This window comes from Panthera uncia, chromosome D1 (assembly GCF_023721935.1).
Source record: "Panthera uncia isolate 11264 chromosome D1, Puncia_PCG_1.0, whole genome shotgun sequence".
Classification (NCBI taxonomy): Eukaryota; Metazoa; Chordata; class Mammalia; order Carnivora; family Felidae; genus Panthera; species Panthera uncia.
Window position 1 is genome coordinate 102,643,727 of NC_064808.1, and position 21,211 is coordinate 102,664,937.

A 21,211-nucleotide genomic window follows, 5' to 3' on the forward strand; every position below is an offset into this window, starting at 1 on the left:
AGCTTGATATCATTGGAACATTGGTATTACATGCCTCTGCTGGATGGACAGGGAAGAGGTCACAGGGTGACATCCAGTGATAAATTAGAAATAGAAGAGAACTTATTCTCTGTACTTAAAAAAAAAATAAAAATAAAAAAAGGCAGATCTACAGCACAGTGGAACTTGAAGGTTTCAGTGAAGGAAATGCAACCACCGAGAAGACTAAAGAGCAATCAGATGTCCAGGATTTAGTTTGTGTTTGCCATTTCCTCTTTGAATCCTGTTTCTGTGTTTCTAATACCCCGCAGTCTTCCTTCTGATTATTGCCTGTGAACACTACCCTCAGAAGGCAGCAGTGGGAGGAAAGCATAAATCACACAAACCAGTCTTAATGCTCTGAAGTAACTCTGATTATATAAGTAATAAGAAGTGATGAAATGTCTTTTTCAGACAGACATCTTGTGTTGAATAATAGTGATGCTTGAAATAGATAGTCCTTTGCTCTTACTATTTGAATAATATTAACCATTAAAGTTTACTTATTTGATCCTTATCGCTGTGTGATTTTTTAATCCATGGATTTAAGGGTGAGAGATGTCAAGGATTTGCTGAGGATTTACAGATACGGTTCGTGTTGAAGGAAAACTAGAATACCTTTAAATATTCTCAGAAGCGAACATAGGAAAAGTCAACATCATGCAACTCACAAGCTAATCTGTGCATTCCAAAGAAGATATTCTTTTAAGATTCTTTTCCCTTTGCTTTTTTTTTCTACCCTCCCCCCCCCCCCTTCCCTCCCCCCCCCCCCCCCCCCCCGCCCCCCACCCCCAACCCCCAACCACCTGCTTAAAACTACTTTGATAGGGCCACCTGCATTATGCTGTGGTCTCCAAGAGTAAGAGCGTGCATAGTGATCATTCAATCCACAAAAGGATTCTTTATTCCCGAAGTCCCAGGAGCAAACTGCAGTGCGTTGTAGTATGTGGCGCACATGTCCCCGGTGCCCGTCAGCCTGAAGTCTACATTGAGATTTTTCTCTGTGTAGGGCATGAATATCCCTATGGAATTAAAATGAGCCATCTTCGGGACACTGTGCTCCTGACACAGGGATCGAAGGACAGCAGCACGCCGTCCGGCCTCCAGGAGTCCTTCCTCATGGAGCAGCTGCCCCGAGAGCTGCAGTGCCAGTTCATCCTGAAGCCCAGCCGCCTGGCCGCAGCCCAGCAGCTGAGCGGTGAGTTGCTTCTCCTCCTTCGAGGAGCCTGTTTTGAGCAAAAGTTTTTATTCTTGAAAAAAAGTCAGTACAAAGGCAGAGATCCAAACTTCCAGCCAGATGAGGTATTTTTTTTTCTTTTGAATTTGCTAAGTGTTTTGAAGGGAAAGATGGAGTTTTAGAAGATAATTTTATAAATCAGCAGTAGGCGTGTACTCAGCAGTTAGCAGAACAGGCTGTTCCTTCTGTCTTCACTGTGCTTTTCCCCTTTAACCTTCTGCTCGCTGCAGCGTCAGAGGCACCGGGCAGTGGCTCAGGTCCTCACTGCCTTCTTTGTACTGTAACACATCGCCCTGTGTGGTGCCCCTAACTGGTCACATGATAAGAGGGAGTCCGTCAGTGACGGGGCTCAGGAGACTGTGGATCTTGCTGTAGATAAGTATGTGAAGACTAAGGTGATCTGCATGGGAATCTCTCCCTAGTCTGCTAATCTAATCTGCATTCCCTGTCAACGTAGCCATCTCTTTCACTCACCCCATAATACTTTAGAATGATAAAAGTGATCTTGAACACATGAGGCCCGTTACTTACCCGAAACCATGTTTGAGCTTTAAGCCCTCAGTCTGAAAGCTAGGTTGTATGGGAAATAGAAGAAAATGTATGATACAGAAAGTGTGAGTGGGTGAGCAGAAAGTTGGTGCCGAATTTCCCTAGACACCTTTGTCCCTTTGAACCAGCTGGGGGATCAGGTGAACACGGCGACTCTTCTGTGTGCATTCCCCCACACAGGCACGTGCCCCCTGTCCCTCTGTGGTGGTGACCAACCTCAGACTTTATACTCCACTGAAGCCCTCCATCGGGGGCTGCGCCATCTTGCCAGCACAGCTGTAAAAGCCTAACCTTGCGTGTGCGCCGGCCACCTTCCCTCCTAGGATGGTAAATTGAGCTTTGGGGACTCCAAGGCTGTTTCCTCACATCTTTGGGCCATTTTGAAGGGGTATCATAGAGACGTCATAGTTTTCCATCCACTAAAACGTGAGCTCCGTGAAGGCAGGTATTGTGGTCTGTTTTGTTATTCTCAGCACCTGGAACAGCGCTTGACATACCTACAAGTAAGTGCTCAATAAATATTTGTTGGTCTTTAAAGATGCAAAAGGAATGTCACCTCTATAAGCTGAGAAGAATATTTCGCTCTTCTACCTTAATTCTCAGGTTTTTCAAAATTATTTCTCTGTGTCCCTTGTCACTTTCATTTTAATTAGTTTGACCAGTAATCAGGAGTCAAAAATCCTAAGGGTTTTACCCAATTTTGCCAACGACTTGCTTAATTAAATTGTAGGCACTCTGTGCTTATTAATCCTCTGTTTCTCCTAATTGGAAGTTAGGATAATTGTGGCTACAGCTATAAGAGGTTCAGAGATGGAGTAATTGTAGACCAATGGTGCCAACAAAGCTGGGCATCAGAATCACCTGTGCAACTAAAAACTTACAGTTGAACCAGTTCTGTATTTTTTAACACATAAGATTTAGAGCTACAGCTGCTTTGGAAACCACCAATTTAAATCAGGGTTCAGCAGATTTTTTCCATAAAGGGCCAGATAGTAAACTTTGCAGGTCAACAAACAAAATTGAGGAAATTATGTAGCTACTCATGTGACAAGAGAGAAAACAAATTGCCACCCATTTTTATTGATGATAATTAATATATAGTAATAATTGAGTACGGTTTCATGTAATACAGGTCTAGTAATGAGAAGAATTGAATTCTTTTGGAGGAATAACCTTTTGCGTAATTGGAGCACCAAGTTCATCATAATTGAATGCAAAATGTTCTGATCTGTAATGAGATTTTATATATTTTATCGTCTTTGAAAATATCTTTTCACATAGGTAGTTCCAAGTACTACTTTCATTCTACTAGCATATAATTTTAGTTGCATATATTCCCCTCTTCGAAGGCATTTGTAGAATTTTGATATTTGTCTTTGAGCATGTCACTGTAGATGAATCACTTCCAATTGAAGATGGGGCAGAAGCTTCTCAATGGCACAGTTAAAGGATCTTGGGAATCTGGAAATTTCCTTTGCACTTGCATTGAGGTTGGTAAAATAGCACTGCAACTGTAGTTGGAGCTCAGAAAATATATCTGTTACCAATGTGTGTGAGAATGGAGATCTTGCTTCTTTAACTTCTGATAGCACAAGAAGGGGAGAAACAGCTTGACGTTACTCGTGATGAAGTGTCAGTTGTTTTCAAAATGAAACTTTCAGAAGTTTTATGTCTAAACACGTTTTTGCCTTGTAATTCATTAAGAAACATCATCCAATTTGCAGCAAAAACTAATTTCCAAAGCCAATCACTACTAGAAAAAAATCTTCTCTTTCATAAAAATTTCAATCTCAGCCGTGAGCTCAAATCTCACTATAAAACTTTACCCCTGGCGAGCCATTGAGCTGCTATGTGATAGCACAGGTCAGGCCAGTCAGCTTCTGTTTCTGACAGAAATTCACAGAAATGGCAATGGGTAAGTCCAGGAGAGCTAATGAAGTTTACCGTGGACTCTGCTGGTCCAGTAATCCATGATGGATGCAAATACTTCCCATGCGGTACTGCTGATGAATTATACACTAAATACCACTGGATACTAAACACTTTACATTTTCACAAGCTTTGCAGATTTGTCAAATTACATCTTTTTTGTGGAATCTGAAGATTCCACTTGAGGTTGTACTGAATTATCATTAACTTTTCAAATTCTATGACAGCATTCTTACCTGTAGTTGTTCCTTGCAGACTGAAACACCTCTGTCACTTCAAACGAGGCACTGACTTCTCAAATAAACAACTGAACAGTATTGGTAACATCTGCCAACTAATCAAGAACCAAGGAAAGTCGCTCAAAATAATTTGCCTTGTTTTTTAGTTTCCTATTAATGTTACTCCAAATGTTCTCAACTATGCAAGCAGCTGTTCTCACCAAAAAGGCTAATATCCTCAAGTGTAGTTTCTGTGTACACATCTCTTTGTCAGCTGGAAGCATACAAAATTTAAGCAGCTGACGCCTAGTAAATGGCCTTACCTGCATCAATGATCCGCTCAGAAACGGACATTTTTTGGAGCCTCATTTTTGTTTTTTTTATTTTTGTAAAGAAATTCTGCAATGCTGAGATATTTCATTTAAATATTCCACATTTTTCTACTCATCACTTTCTTCTGAGTTGGGAATATTGTGCTGAGTTCCTAGTGTGATTATGTCAACATATAGTATATTCTTTTACCACAGCTGTTATATCCTTGCATGATTTATTGCAATAACGCAGTCATCCATACTGCTCTGTGCCTTAAAAGCTCAACACTAGACATGACAGGTAATAAATTAAAATTTTACAGTATCACGATACCCAAGGCACTCAAAGTATTATCCACATGTAAATGTGTCATTGCAGTTCATTGTGTTGAACAACAGTGCAAAGCATCAGTGAGAGCCCCACTGATGGCCTTTGTCACAACTACTAGGCTGCCATTGAGCATGACGTCAGAGCAGCCATGGACAGTACATAAACGAATGAATGTAGCTGTGTTCCAGCAAGAATTTCATATAATTTTTAGGTGTCACTGAATGTTGTTGTTCTTTTGATTTTTTTCAACTTTCAAAAACGTAAAGACCTTGAAGGCTGTCCAGAAAGAGATGTAAGGCCAGATTTGGCCCATGGAGCATAGTTTGCTCCCTCATATGTGGAATTTTGTCAAGTGCGTTTTCCGCATCTACTGAAATGATGATATGACTTTAACTCTTCCTTTTGGTGATGTGGTGTACCACATTGATTGATTTGCCAATGTTGAACCATCCTTGCATCCCTGGAATAAGTCAATAATGGTGTATGATCCTTCTAATGTATTGTTGACTTTGGTTTGCTAATGATATTCTTGAGAATTTTTGCATCATGTTCGTTAAGGATATTGGCCTGCAATTTTATTTTCTTGTGTCTTTGTCTGATTTTGATATCAGAGTAGGGCTTGCCTTACAAAATGAGTTTGACAGTGTCCTTCCTCTTCTATTTTGTGAAAGAGTTTGAGAGGGATTTGTATTAATTCCTCTTTTCATACTTGGTAGAATTCACTAGTTAAGCAATTTGGTCTGGACTTCTGTTTGTAGGGAGGATTTTAATTACTGATATTATCACCTTACCAGTAACTGTCTGTTTAGATTTTATTTTTTTTCTTAATGGATTTTATTTTTATTTTTATTTTTATTTGAGAGAGGGAGAGAGAGCATGTGAGAGTGTGGAAGGGGTAGAAGGGGAGATAGAATCCCAAGCAGGCTCCATGCCCCGTGCAGAGCCCAATACAGGGCCCTATCCCACAACTGTGAAATCATGACCTGAGCCAAAATCAAGAGTCAGATGCTCAACTGACTGAGCCACCCAGGCTCCCTTGGTCTGTTTAGATTTTCTGTTTCTTCCATTATTCAGGCTTGTAAGGTTGTATGTTTCTAGAATTTTATCCATTTCTCCTAGGTTTTCCAATTTGTTGGTATGTAATTGTTCACAGTAGTCTCTCATGATCATTTGTATTTTTGTAATATCAGCTGTAAGCCTCCTATTTCATTTCCGATTTTATTTATTTGAGCCTTCTTTTTCTTGGTGAGCTAGCTTAAGATTTGTCAATTTTCTTTATCTTTTCAAAGAAGCAGCTCCTGGTTTCAATGATTTTTCTCTTGTCATTTTAGTCTTTGTTTCATTTATTGCTGCTCTGATCTTTGCTATTTCCTTCCTTCTGATAACTTTGGGCTTTGGTTCTCCTTTTTCTAGTTCCTTGAGGTGTAAGGTTAGGTGGTTTATTTTAGATTTTCCTGTTTCTTGGCATAGGCATTTATTTCTGCTAATTTCCCTCTTAGAACTGCTTTTGCTGCATCCCGTAAGTTTTGGTATGTGGTATTTTTTTTTTTTTTGACCCATGTTTTTCAGTAATTTTCAGTTTGTTTAATCTTCATGTATTTGAATTTTCCAGTTTTCTTTTTGTAACTGATTTCTAGTTTCATACTGTTGTGGTCAGAAAACATGCTTGAATATGACTTCAGCTTCTTAAATTTGTTAAGACCACTTTTGTGGCCTAATATATGATCTCTCCTGGAGAGTTTTTCCATTTTCACTTGAGAAGAATGTGTATTCTGTTATGTTTGGATGGAGTGCTCTGTATGTATGTATGTGAAGTCCATCTGGTCTACTATGTTGTTTAAGGCTAGTATTTCTTTATTGATTTTTGGTCTGGATGGTCTATCCATTGATGTAAGTGGGGTATCCAGGTCCCCTACTATTATTATATTGCCATCTATTTAATTCCACTAGGTCTGTTCACATTTGCTTTATATATTTATGTGCTCCTCTTTTAGGAGCACATAAATATTTACGATGTTATTTCCTCTGTGGATTGACCTCTTTATCATTATATAATGACTTTCTTTGTTTCTTATTATAAACTTTGTTTTTAAAGTCTGTTTTGTCCAATGTGACATAAGTATAGCTTCTCCAGCTTTCTTTTGGTTTACATTTGCAGGGAATATCTTTTTCTATCACTTCATTTTCAGTCTGTGTATGTCCTTAAGTCTGAAGCAAGTCTCTTGTAAGTAGCATATAGATGACTCTTATGTTTGTTTTTTTAATCCATTCAGCCACTCTGTGTCTTTTAATTGGAGCTTTTAGTACATTTACATTTAAAGTCGTTATTCATAGGTATGTGCTTATTGCCATTTTGTTATTTGTTTTCTGGCTGTTTTGTAGTTCCTCTGTTCCTTTCTTCTTTTCAGCCTCTCTTCCTTTTGGTTTGATGGTGTTCTTTAGTGATGCCTTAGTTCCTTTCTCATTGTCTTTTGTGTATCTACTGTAGATTTTTGCTTGGTGGTTACCATGAGACTTACATACAACAGATTTATAACATTCTAGTTTAAGTTGATAGTAACTCAAGTTTCTAAAGCTCTGCGTTTTTACTCTACCCTGCTGTGTTTTATGTTTTTGATGTCACATTTTACATCTTTTTATCTTATGTAACCCTTAACTAATTATTATAGTTTGTTATTTTTGCTACTCTTGTCTTTTAACCTTCATGTTAGCTTTATAAGTGATCAATACACTATCTTATATGTTTATTTACCTTTACCATTGAGAGTTATATTTTTATATGTGCTATATTTTTATATGTTTTCAGCTTGAAAATGTCCCTTTAACTTTCTTGTAAGGCTGATTTAGTAGTGATGAACTCCTTTAGCTCTTACTTTTCTGGAAGACTATCTCTTCTTTAATTCTGAATGATAAGTTTCCTATGTAGTATATTCTTCCTTGGAAATTTTTTTCTTTCAGCACTTTGAATATATCATGCTACTCCCTCTAGCCTGCAGAGTTTCTGCTGAAAAATCTAATAGTCTTATGGGGGTTCTCTTGTACATAACAAGTGATTTTTCTCCTGATGCTTTTAAGATTCCCTCCTGGTCTTTAAATTTTGGCATTTTAATTGTTATGTGTTTTTGTGTGGGTCTCTTTGGATTCATCATATTTGGAACTCTCTAGGATTCCAGGGTGTGGATGTCTTTTTCTCTTCACAGCTTAGGGAAGTTTTTAGCCATTATTTCTTCAAATAAGTTTTTTGACCCTTTCTCTATTTCCTCTCCTTTTAGGAATCCTAAAATGCAAATATTAGTTTGCTTGATATTGTCCCACAAGTCCCTTTACCAACTTTAGTCTTTTTTTTTTCATTCCTTTTTCTTTTTGCTGCTTAGATCAGGTGAGCACCTCTGCCTGGTCTTCAGGTTCACTGATCCTTTCTTCTACTTCCTCTGGTCTGTTGTTGAACCCTTCTATTGTCTTTTGTTTTGTTTTAAGTTTATTTATTTTGAGAGAGAGCAGGGAGGGTCACAGAGGGAGAGAGAATCCCAAGCAGGCTTCACACCAGCAGTATGGAGCCTGACACAGGGCTTGAACTCATCAACCATTAGATCATGACCTGAGCCAAAACCAAGAATCGGACGCTTAACTGACTGAGCCACCTAGGCTCCACTACTGTGTTTTTTTAGTTCAGTTATGATACTCTTCAGCTCTGTGACTTCTGCTTAGAACTTTCCTGTATTTTCTGTCTCTTTGTTGAAGTTCTGTGTGTATCCATTCTTCTTTTGAGTTCAGTGAGAATCTAAATGGTCATTACTTTGAATTCTTTATCATTACTTACCTTCACTTCATTAATTTTTTTTGAGGTTTTTTTCTTCTGTTTGTAGTATCTTCCTGTGTTTCTTCATTTTGCTTAACCCTCTGTACAAGTTTCTATAGATTAAATTCTATACAGCTACTTCCCCAGTCTTTGAGTGTCAACCTTGTGTAGGAGATGAACCTTAACATTCACCCCTGCCCTGGCTCTTGGTTGTCTCTGAAACCTTTGTGATTGTCCAAGCATCCTGTCTTATTGTCAATAGCTCCCAGTAGTTGAGGGTGTTCCGAGACCAGTCAGTGTTCCAAAGGGGGAGGATCTCACTCAGCACCTATATTTAAGCTGATTGGAAGCCAGACCTCCAGGCAGCAGCTTTTACAGAATGCAAATATATGCTGTCCTTTGGGACCACAAGCATACAACCTGCTGGTCCCTAAAGCCAGGCCATCTGAAGGTGTCCCCTGGGCAACAGTAGCAAAAGTCAGGGTTCCAGATAAAAGTATAAGCTTCTTTCTGGGAGTCACTGGTGATCTATAAAGAGGCAGAGGGGAAGTGCAAAAATGTATCCACCATCCTGTGTTCCCTGAGAATACCTTCATGGCCTCTAGATGTGTGCCAAATCTGAAGCTTGTCCCTAAAGCTGAATCTTCAGGACTGGCAAGTAGGCCTCGTTCACAGAAATGATGGGGGTGTGTTTCAGTCTGCTGTCTTCAGTGCTCTGGGTGTAATAGTCTGCCAGGAACCATCTGTGATTCTTACAGTTTCATGAGACATAGGAATGCAAGTCACCATGGCCTCCAGTACCAGGCAGTCATTGGGCATCCCCTGGGTGAAATCCACAAAAACCTGTCAAAACTGGTCACCAGACATGTGTATCTCCAGGAGAGGAAGAGCATGAAAATGGCATCCACTGGCTGGAGCAAGGCAGACGGGGAGTGTAAAAACGGCACCTGCCCAAAAAAGCGGAAAAAAAGGAAAAGGAAAAAAAAGGAAGGAAGGAAGGAGGGAAGGAAGGAAGGAAGGAAGGAAAGGCAAAGGGAAAGAAAAAGAAAGGAAGGGGGAAAAAATGGCACCTGCCAGCTTTAGTTAGGCAGAGGGAGAGCGTGGAAGATGCTGCCCACCCGCTGGAACATAAGGATCATAAAGATGGCACCTGCTGGAAAGGGAACTGTGTGTGTGTGTGTGTGTGTGTGTGTGTGTGTGTGTGTGTGTGTGAAATATATATACATGGTACCTGTTAGCTTTAGCAAGGCAGAGGAAGAGCAGGAAGCCTCCATCCCTATGGAGTGTCCCGGTGGGTCCCTAACCCTCAGACCAGTGCTCTAAAATTAGGAAATGAGTCTCTTACAGATAAAGTACGGGTGCTTTACAAAGAGCCGCTTCTGCACTGGGCAGTGGGGCCGGTGAATCTGCACGTGGGCATTTCAAAAGCCATTCCTCAGTTGGGCACCGCCCTGTGGGTATTGTGAGTGTAAGCCTTAGTGGTTTTCAAAACCACACATTTTGGGGACTCATCTCTCAAGTGCCAGTCTTGAAAGCTGGGATGCCTCATGTGTGGGGTATGAACGCTGCACTTCTCAGGGAGAAGCTCCAGATTTTGAATTTCCTCCCAACTGTGGATCACCATGTCAGTGGTGGAGTTTATGACAAGGTTGTACCTCAGCCTTTCCTACCCACTTTGATGTGGTTTCCCTCTTTTTCCCAGTATGAAGGCGTTGCTCCAGCCATTTTTAGGTTTCTTTAGAGGAAGTTGTTCCATGTCTAGCTGTAGACTAGTGTCCCTGTGGGAGGAGGTGAGTTTAGGACCTTCCTATGTTTCCATCTTGCTAGATTTCTAACTAAGGGCTCTTTTAAATTATTTTTCTAGGGGCGCCTGGGTGGCTCAGTCGGTTAAGCGGCCGACTTCGGCTCAGGTCACGATCTCGCGGTCTGTGAGTTCGAGCCCCCGTCGGGCTCTGTGCTGACAGCTCAGAGCCTGGAGCCTGTTTCGGATTCTGTGTCTCCCTCTCTCTCTGCCCCTCCCCTGTTCATGCTCTGTCTCTCTCTGTCTCAAAAATAAATAAACGTTAAAAAAAAAAATTTTTTTTAAATAAATTATTTTTCTATAACAATTTATAAGCACAGACTTTTAAGAATTGTAATTTTTAACATTCAGATCCCTAATTTAAGCATGAAGAAACAATAGCTTGGACATTGCTGGGATTGTTCAGTAAAGCTCAATCTATTCAAATTTAGTTTGCTCTACAATTACATCTCCCTTATATTTTTTATAGCAACCGCATGTTTTTTCATCAGCCTTTGACGCTTAGAAAGTAAGAGCTATGCATTGAAATCTCTGCAAGAAAATAAACTTTAATGAAAATGTTTTTCTCTCGGTCCCAGAGCGAACATGAACTCTGAAATCGAATGTTGTACATAACAAAAGGCATGGCCGCAGCTGAAAGTATTTATAATGAAGTACAGGACTCCATTTCTGCTTTATCCTCTGTCAACACTCATAGGATAGCTGGGTATATAACTTCATGGTGAAGAATTTTTCCTAAAAGTTGGAAAGCTAAAAAGTTAAATAAATCTGAGAGTTTTAGAAGTAACAAAAACAGGTTAAATGCAAGGAAAGTACACTGAGTACAACTACTCAACATATATGAACATATATATTAAACAAACATTTGCAGATTGACATTGGTAAACACAGGACCCCCCCCCCCCCCGCCCCTTCCTGGGTTTAAGGATGGGTTTGGTTTCCTTTTCTGTTTCTTTAAAATGGTGAAGGTTGGGAATGTCAAGGCAGGAAGTGCTCTAGTTAAGCAGAGTCTGGTATTCCTTTCTGTCTGCACATTCCCAAAGGGTGTTTCACTAAATGGATAATGGAAAGAGGAGGGGGTCCTCTTTGTGGGGAGGAGGTGGAGGACTTTGCAGTTTTAATCAAAACTGCTGTGGCCCATACCCTTGCAAAGCAGTACTTTAACATCCATTTAATCCTCTTGACAAGGCTTTGAGTTGTAGGTCATAAGGTTAAGTAACTTGCCCAAATAAATATCTGAACCGGGAGTCTCCCTGGGCTCCTGATTCCAGAGCCACAGACCTTCGCACCTGGATATCTGTACACTGATGAGGCACTTACTGTATTCTAAGGAAGCCAACGGTGGACAATGGTCTGAGGCCATTTGGTAAGATGTCACTTGTATGATTGTCTTCCCACAGTTGGCTTTTGTGGTATTTGGTTTTAAGTTGGTTTTTCGGAGGATATAATAGCCGAACAATATAAAACTCTTCTAGAAAACACATATGTGAAATTAGTATTTGACACTTACGACCTTTTCCACCCTGAAAAGACAGTCCCCTTTAAATGTCCCATTCTTAGGCAATGTTGAGCAGCTGACCATCCTCTGTGGTAGCTTGCTCGGCTGTGGTGCCCCGCGGCACAGTCAGGTGACTAATCGCCGCGCACTCTTCCTGGAGAAAATAGCGTCCGATGTCTTGTGGGCACCACCTGAGGGTTCTCCCGCCTCAGACCTCTGTTCTCTGAGTCTTAATCACAAGCCGTTTTGAATCTGCCTCACACGTGTGTGTCTGGTGGGCCAGCCAGAGATTAGGGCAGAACCTAGACACGATATTTGGGGCTCCCACTCTTCATTTTTCTCCTTTCTGGGATTCCCCAAACACACACACTCTCCAGCTGCTGTGGTTCCCCCCATCTCCATTCTGTAGCTCTTCTAGCCTGCGAGAGTGCAGGTTTCTGCAGATTTCAGTGACCCTACCGCCCTGGAGCCTGTCCTCAGGCTAAAAGCTGTGCACATGGGAAAGCTGTCTTGTGCCATCCCCTCTTGTAAGCGTCACACTTTTACTTACCCACTGTCTTCTGGTCACTGTTTCCTGCCTTTAGGTAGGCTATCGTATTTTAAAATTTCATCTAGAGTTTATCATTGTTACCAATGTGTAATGTGCTGGGGTTGGGGAACCGCAGTGGAGGGGTCCAAAGGAACCTTAGAGAGCTGTGTTTTTATGTATCAGATCGTGTGCAAATCCATCAACTTTCAGGTTAAAATTAGATACAGATGACATCAAAAATGTTTTAGCGCTATGACCTCACAGTCATGATTCACTGTCGACCTTTCTTCTGCCTGTTTTGTTCACGCTGTCCCTTTCCGGCTAAATCTCTCAATTCAGTTACTGCTAGAGAATGATTTATTGAGTACTTACAGGGTGCGAGCCGTGATGCCAGGTGCTCTTGTTGAAATTTTGTTCATTCAAAATCCAAATCAAATACAAATGCCTCCAGGATCACTCCCTCCCTCTTAATGGGTAGATGTGCTTTACCATTCTTCTGAATGCCTTTGGTGCTTTGTCCTTCCCTTAGGAGATTTTATTTATTAATATACTTGCTCACCCCCACCACCACCACCAGACTCGTTCCCCCATTAGATCATCAACTTCACCTTGGCAAGGGCAAGTCTCACGCAAGTTTGCACCCATCTGTGCTGCCTTAAATATGCTTTTTAAAGTCAGGAACTAAAAAGATACCTTAGAAAAAGTCTTTGCAGTTGGAAAGAAGTGGGGGGAATGTAGAGCATTAGCTTCCTGTCTTTGTTTTTAGCTGTAGAGAGGGGCATCAAGTAATAAAGCATCATTTATGTGTAAAGAACATCTGAATAAAGACAACTCTTGTTTTTTTCCTTCTTCTCCATCCTCCTCCTCTTCTTCCTTCTTCCCCTTCTCATTTTCTCCCTTCTCCTTTTCCTTCCTCTTCCCTTCTGTTTCTCACCATTTAATTGTGGTTTGATTTAATCTTCAGCTTCTTTGTGTGCATGGTCTCATTTTAAAATGGGATAATATGTGTACGTATGAAACAATTTTTGCTTTAAGTTGTTATATTTCAATAAGGGAGGCTTTTCTTTGTCTTTGAAGGTCTAGTGCCAAAGCTCAAGTAAACAGACCAGTGATGTTCCAAAGTTGGGATGGAGAATAACCTAAATGTTTGATTTTTCCTTAATTTATAAAATGTTACAGTGAAATTTCTTTGATTGAATTATCAGTAACAAAGGACACCTGTAAGCATTTTTTTTCCTCTTTGAACCATAGTAATGAACATACTGTGAGTTGGAAACTATAAAAGTAAGGTTAAGTGAATAAAAGAGTTTTTCTCATAATCTCACTTCTTCCTTAGATTCAGGACAGAAGACATTTAAAAGGAGAAGGTCTCTCATAAACTGGGCCTTTTGGCGGGGGTCTAGCATTCATCTGGATAACTTGCCCGTGTCACCAACATCCCCTCTGCCGGGGCAGCTCTTTGGAGTTTCTCTGCCAAATATCTGTGAGAACGACAATCTGCCCAAACCTGTCTTGGTGAGTTTTGGCCTGTGACACTAATGGGAAAGGAGAGCTCTGGGAGGGAACTCTGTTCTTAAATAGAAAAATTATAGACACCCATGGCTTTGGCTGAGAATATTATTACTTCATAGAATGAAGTCTGATTAAGCTGTTGCAGAATCATAAGGAACACATAATAGGGAGAGAGCGTGTCGACTGCTGGTTCCAGGAAAAAGCCACACAAGTCTGCTCACCTAAACACAGTTCGCTCTGTAGGCAGAGTCCACGCTAGAGTCCCGTTAACCCTCACATTTCTCTCACGGTCTTTCTTGAACTCTGAGTTATTCTGGAAGTTTGCTTTAGTCACCCTAGAAACAGAAACTACCCATTTTTGTACTTGTTAAAAATCTGGCGTGTGTCATATTTGTGCTTCAGGTGTTTACACATATACATCCTCTGGCATTTAGTTGCCTTCCAGAAATAGAATGGGTCAGATGAAACCACTGAGTCTGTCCTGTCTCCTTGCTCTGTGAAATGATCACTGCAGGGATGCTGTGTTGAGTGTCCACTATCAAGATGCATAGCACTTACCCTGTATTGTGCACTCGTAACATGCCATACATATCTCTAGCCGCTTTTTGGGCTTACGCCTCACAGCAGAGTTAGCAGTTAGTATCACTACCCTGGCCCCCACTTTACAAATTAAACAAAATAAAAGCTTCAAGTTTACCAGAGGTCACACAGGTTTCTGGTCCCATGGATTGCCTGTCCCCAACACCCACCCTCCTTCCTACACTGCAAGCAGAGGAAATTTCTTTGCTAGAAAGCAAGCAAAATGAAGCATTGATCATGATGCAGTGGAGCGGGGAAAGCTTCCTGGAAAAGGTGATTTTTTTTTTCTTTTTAGCTGAATTTTAAAAGAATGACGTAAATACAGGAAGTAGAATAAGGAAGAAAGACAAGTGAGTGGAGAATGAGTCTGGCAAGGATATTTCCATATTCAGGGAAAGAGTCCGAATTAGAGAATAAAGGGCAAAGGGTAATGAGGTAAGGAGAGAGAGACAAGTTTACAAGGGACCTTGAAGCAGTCAGAGAAATTTGATTTTCAAGCGGCTGGTTGTTGTTGGTTCATTGAAGAAAAGACAATGTCAGTGAAGTAAAATATTTCAGATGCTGAATATAGCAAGGAAAAAACAGAGGGAAAAGATTTAGAGATACCAAAAAACAAACAATTGAGTCCTTCTACAGCTCCTCCTTCACCACTCTTCCCCTGGGACATCCTCACCGCTGGCAGCCAGAGAGGGCAGGTATGTGTTCCCATGCTTGTATGTGTGAAGTGCCATTTTGGTTTTTTCCTTTGCTTCCTTATAGGATATGCTTTTCTTTCTTAATCAAAAAGGACCCCTCACAAAAGGTATCTTCCGACAGTCGGCCAATGTGAAATCCTGCAGAGAGTTAAAAGAGAAACTGAATTCTGGAGTTGAAGTACACCTAGACTGTGAATCTATTTTTGTGATAGCATCTGTCTTAAAGGTACGAAAGGTTCTCCCTTCATCTACCCCTGCCATAGCTCTGGAGAAACATGACTGGTTCCTCCCATGACAACATTTTTCCCAGCTGCAAAGAACCGTAATAGATTTAGAATCTAAGAAGTGTTAAAAACATTTCACAAAGCCAACACTGGCCCTCAAAAGCCACTGCCAGCGATTTGGTGTGTCAGAGGTACTTGTATGTCTTCTCACCCCACCCCGCTCCCCCCATCACTGTGCTGCCCCATACCAAAAATAATAAAATTAAAAATCACCAAAATACGTGTGGCATATTTACCAAAATAAACATCCTGATTATGATGATTTCTTCACAGTCCCATTACCTTCCTAATAAAGGCAAATTTTCAAAAAGAAACCTGTATTAAACTTTGAAGCAGAGTTTATCATAATAAACATCTGTCGAACAACTAAAACAAAAAATTTCTCCGAGACCGCTGAAAATCCCATTCACTTTTACAATCACCAAGGCTTCCCCTGTCCCCTAGTGCCTTTTTAAAGTGAAAGTGGAGTAGGAAAGACTCCGACATCTGGGTTTTTTATAAAACCCTTACCGCATTTGGCATTTGTTATGGTTCTTAGCCTTCACCCCATGGTTACTTAACTCACATCCATAGCTGAGTTAGAGCTCTTCTAGAATGTTTTCCTCCCCACATTCTTGAAAACGCCTCACATTTTTTGAACACCTAGAGTCAGAACCAGCTTGGAGCAGAGGCTTCAGCTGCAGCAGCGGCAGCCTCTGCAGCCCCGCCTCAGGCTCCCGTCTCCCAGCCCGGCTGGAACTCAGCGGGGCCCCGGCCAGAGACCAAGCAGGGAGGAAGACCCTTCCATGTCCCTCCTCCTGGTCAGCTGCTTACTTCATGACCTTAGGAACAGTCACGTGTTTCCCGGCACATGAGCCGTGTCTGCTCTCAGCCCCTGCTGTAGGCTTTTGCAAAAAAGCATCACTCACAAAACCTGGAGAGCTGGAGCTAGGGTCATCTCATGTGCTTTGCACAGTTTGTCACGCCTCTTCAGTCCTGAAATACAACACACGTATGTGTGGTGCGCTTAGCCAGGCATGTGTGCAGGGTAGATAGGCACAAGGAGTTTTCTTTTTCTTAACCATGTAATTGGCTTTCTTCCATCTCTTAAGAGGTTAAAGCCTACGTTTTAGAAAATTTTCCTTACCATGCTGTTCTTCCTTCACAGCACCACACTTAAAATTTTGTGCTAAATTTTTGAGGCTTTTATCAAGAAATATGATTCTAGAGGAGTCAAATTGTATCTCCAATTGCAGAAATAACACTTGTACAAAAATAAGCAAAAGACAAATGATTGAAACATCTGGTTAAATGGGTTCCAAGTAATTGAAGTTTTATAATCACATAACTGTGTTTTACTCTCATTTCTTCCAAGTGGTTGCAGGAAAGGAGATACTTTTTGCCAAAAGTTTTTCAACTTTTGGTTTGTTTTGTTTCTTGTGTTTAAGACTATTTGGAAGTGGTACTTAAGTTTTCCTTTATTTTTTACTTAGGCTGGCTTTGCTTAAATACAAGCTTAACTCTTTAAACTGTAATTGGAAGAAAATTGCTTGAGACACTGTAACTTTGATCCTTCGAACCTTTGAGGAAGAGTTCCCTTTTAATCCTAGAGAAATCTCATCTCAAATTAATTTGGGAGTTCTGCTGATGACCTGGGCTCTGCTCTTGGAGGGAAGGAGACTCATTGGAGGGCTGTGAGCTGGTGATTGTAATTCAGAACCAGCTCTCACATCCTTTCCCGGCTGTGATGGTGGTCGTATTTCGTAACTTGTTATGCCAGCTGTGCAGAGTTCATTGAGATGTTACGAGTTATTATCTTTCAAGTGTAGGTTTAAGATTTAATGATGTTTTTCTTCAAGACAGATCATAAGTATGTTTTCCACTGAGATTTAAAAAGAGAGCTATTGTCACTGCCCCACTTTGAAATAACAAAATTTGCCTCTTCTAAATCTGACTTTTAAAGTAGGTGCAGCAACTAAAATTAGTTTGGAATTATGAAAATTCAGTAGCTTTACCCCAAAGGAGATAACTGTCCTGTGATGACACATCTGAATTACACGTATGCAGGTGCACTTCTACGGAAGATGTAATAGAACAGAGAAAGACTTTGAAGCAATCTCTTCCTACTTGTTAGCCACTTTTTAAAAAATGTATAATAGGTAACATCACTACAAAGGGGTGTTTTAAATTATCTTAGAATCTCAAGTACAGTTAGTTGGCCTTCCTTTATTCCTTTTCAATATTTGACCATGTGAAAACTAGCAACAGTTCAGTAATGACCTCTACTTTGTCTGGGACTGTGTGGCATTGCGGTGCACCAAGGAGAAGTTGAGGGTGTATCCGTGCCCTGGAGGAGCTCATCCTGGGGAAGATGCACACCTAATCCCCTAAGTGTAACAATTAGATACCACAGCCTCCCTATCAGTGATAACAAACGTGGCACGTGAGTAACATGTGTGCCTTCTGTAGGCACTTGGGTGAAGCTTCTGACTTGGTTTTGCAGGCAGAGTTAAAATTGCTGTGTTGCTGACTTTGACCTTCTCTGTGTTGTTAGCGGGTGCTTGCAGGAGGCTCGTCAACCATGGGTGCAGTGCTGAGATATGAAATTGAGTTTTCTCTGCCTGAGGTTTATTGAGGTAGAGATCAGACTTTGCAAGCTTGGCCCTGTTAATACCATGCCAAAAGCAACAGAGAGAGTTGGCCGGGAACAGAAATGAATATAGGACCAGGACCAAATTTAATTTATTTTTAAGCTTTTTATAAACAAAAGTCAAACAACAAATACCTTTGGTCATATCCTACTCGCATTATAGCCTGGTTTCACCACACCCAGCCCTGCCAGCAGTCTCAGCAGATGGGAGTCTCAAAGGCCAGAAAGGATGATGTACTAGGGACATGCTTAGTGTCCCTAGGCATGTGGGTGCGGCCCCATGCTCCCAGAGCCCGGCCAGGCCTGGGCCGGCATGCTGTCTCCCCTCCTCCCCAAATGTGGGAAGGGAGTGCCAGGGGAAACTCTTAAGTACCTCTGGATGGAGCTGGGCTTTGTTTTCTTCACCTCTCTATCCCTAGCACCTCGAACAGCACCTGGCACACAGGAGCACATGTGTGTAGAGCGATAGGATGACGGACTATGGCGTTTTGAACCTCACAAATGTGTCAGTGCATTTCTTGGAACTGGAGATTTGAGAAGGGAAAAAAGGACTTGGGATGGTTTGCCAGACCCCTGTCACATGCTAACATGTATGCAAAGGCGATTTCAGCCCAAACGGGTTGTCCTTATCTTTCCCACTATGGTCCAGACTCCAATTTGCCTCTGCTTTTTGTTAGAAAAAATCAAAGCGTGTGTTGCTTATGTGTGCACGACAGTAGAGTGGGCTCAGAGCTCTGTATATTCCAAAGAAGGGAGGACTTAACTTTTCAACAAAACGCTTGCTTTCTGATTTCCCCAGTACATATTTAACATGAGAATAATGATTTAAAATATTTATTTTTCCTCCTGTGTAAGGATTTTCTGCGAAATATTCCAGGAAGTATTTTTTCATCAGATCTCTATGATCATTGGGTCTGTGTAATGGATCAAGGAAATGATGAAGAGAAAATAAATACAATTCAAAGGTAATTCTTCTAATTTGGTCATGTCTCAAAAATACTTAAAAAATAACTTCTATTTTATAAGCTTGTCTATTCAAGTAATGATGACTAGCAAAGTCAGATCCATGAGGGCCAGTTTGAAAACAGATTTATGCTAACTGCTATCATTGTTATTATTGTTCTCCCCTAATCTTAGTCACATGGAATGCTTGACCATTGTACACCTCCTGTGTATCTGAATCTGATAGAGCTGAAACCCATTAAACCAATAATACTGTAGACTTAATCTACGATCTGTGATCTTAATTTTGGTAAATATTTAACTAACCAGACAACTCCTCGTATATCTCATTCAGCAACTGAATTCACACAGAGAAAATTCCCTCCCCTCAAGGAACTCACTGTCTAGTAGAGTGGGTAGGTAAACCAAGAATCACAGTGTAGCATAATGGGTGCTATAAGAGAAATGTGAAAGAGGTATTGTGGGAGCACTGGAGAGAGACAGTTAATTGTTGAAAGTGTCACAGAAAAAGGGAGTTGCACAGCCTTAGTCTTATCACAAAGAATGCATTGTCTTTTCTCCTGCGAAGAGAGGTTGCTGGCAGAACTCACAGCTGGTATTCGGATCGCTTCCTGCCCTTATAAGGGAATAGGAAAGAAGTGTCCAAAATGCAGTACTCCAGTTCTGTGAAAACCCAGGAATCCCAAAATCATTTATTTGCATTTGCTTGTTTAGTACAGTTTTTTTTTTTCCTTGAGCGGCTTTCAAATATGAATTATTACCTATCTACTGCTATTGATAGACATCTATCAGTAGAACATAGTACAATTTCTGATATGCTAGAAATCAAAGCCATATCACACATGCTATCTCTATGCTTCCATTATGGTTTGGTGAAAGCCATTCAGAGATCTTGAAGATCATCTTCTCTACTTCATTGCCCATTGTCTAAAATTTTATATTCTACAAACTGTTAAAGGATGATTAAAAAAAAAAAACGGTAAAATTAAGACTCCTACAAATATACGGGCGCTTGGGTGGTTCTGTTGGTTGGGCATCTGACTTCAGCTCAGGTCATGATCTCATGGTCTGTTCCATGAGTTCGAGCCCTGCATCGAGCTCTGTGCTGACAGCTCACAGCCTGGAGCCTGCTTCAGATGCTGTGTCTCCCTCTGTCTCTGCCCCGCTCCCCCCACTTGCACTCTGTGTCTCTCTCTCTCTCTCTCTCTGAAAAAATAAACACAAAATAAAATTCTTTTCAAGAAAGACTCCTACAAATATAAAATGAACACATGTGAAAATTTTTATTTAACTCTTTAATTAATGAGAGAACCAGTAAGATGTTACCATCAGTTCAAAGGAGATTTCAGACTACCACACCTATGTAGTTGAATCAGAAATGCTGAAATGAATTTACCTATGAATGCAAAACTGGCTTTTTCTACTGTAGTGTGAAGAGAAAGCAAATAAATCATTTGTCTCGCCACCAGACAGAATTGTCAAGTCCGTAGACAAATGTTAGGTATATTGCTGTCAGTAATCTAGAATTTACAGAATTATAAAATAGCTCAAAGGCATAGGGCCTCTGGGGAATCAGATAACCCAGAAGCTTATGCTAGACAATACCTTACTCTCCATTGAATACACTCAGCAATCTTCTGGTTTATTTCAATATCTTTGATAATTTGTACAAAACCATACTCGTGTCAGTCCATCACACTTGAAGAAATGCCTCTGGGCTCTTTATGCAGCAGGAGTCAGATCGCCTTACTTTCTCTCCCAGGTTTCAGACTTCTGTTGGGAAAAAAAACAACCATGAGTATCAACATATACATCTCTTTACCGGATAGTAGTAAAAATAATTTTCAGTGAGTGATAATCTTAAGATCCCTGATCAATTACAAAATATAAACAGTAGGAAATGTACTAGTATAAGCTTGACTTATATATGTGAAAGTGATGCCAATGAGATAAAGATATTTGGGACGAAATCTGGCCTTGGAAGCTGGTGGAGCAGAGCGTCAGCTCTCAGATGGATCTCAAAGTCTTAGTAGTGAAGGTTTAGGCTCTCACCAAGGGACTGCATTCCTGTGTTGCTACTTGGAAATAAAGAACCACTAAAATTTAAGTGTTTAATTTCATCAAAAAGCTCTTGGGAGGTGGGGGGTTGGTTGAGAATATCATGAAACATTACAGCATCTGCCTGAGTTAAAACACATTGTACTAATTTCAGGTACATATTTCAGGCAGCATTTTTTTTTACAAGCTGTTTTTCTGCATTCTTTTACATCTTCGCTGGGTTGTGAAGACAGTGTATGGAATAAATCAATGAATCCCCAGGGCATATTCG

General features: G+C 40.7%; 1 protein-coding gene across 4 annotated transcripts in view; it reads left to right on the forward strand.

Moving 5' to 3' along the window:
- ARHGAP20 (Rho GTPase activating protein 20) overlaps positions 1-21,211 on the forward strand; it is a 133,395-nt gene that overhangs the window by 105,461 nt on the left and 6,723 nt on the right. For all 4 annotated transcript variants that reach the window (XM_049613731.1, XM_049613738.1, XM_049613759.1 and 1 more), the window contains 4 exons: positions 1,028-1,216; positions 13,557-13,735; positions 15,071-15,232; positions 18,775-18,884. In XM_049613731.1, coding sequence (XP_049469688.1) covers positions 1,028-1,216; positions 13,557-13,735; positions 15,071-15,232; positions 18,775-18,884 — 640 coding nt within the window. The remainder of the gene's footprint in view (positions 1-1,027; positions 1,217-13,556; positions 13,736-15,070; positions 15,233-18,774; positions 18,885-21,211) is intronic.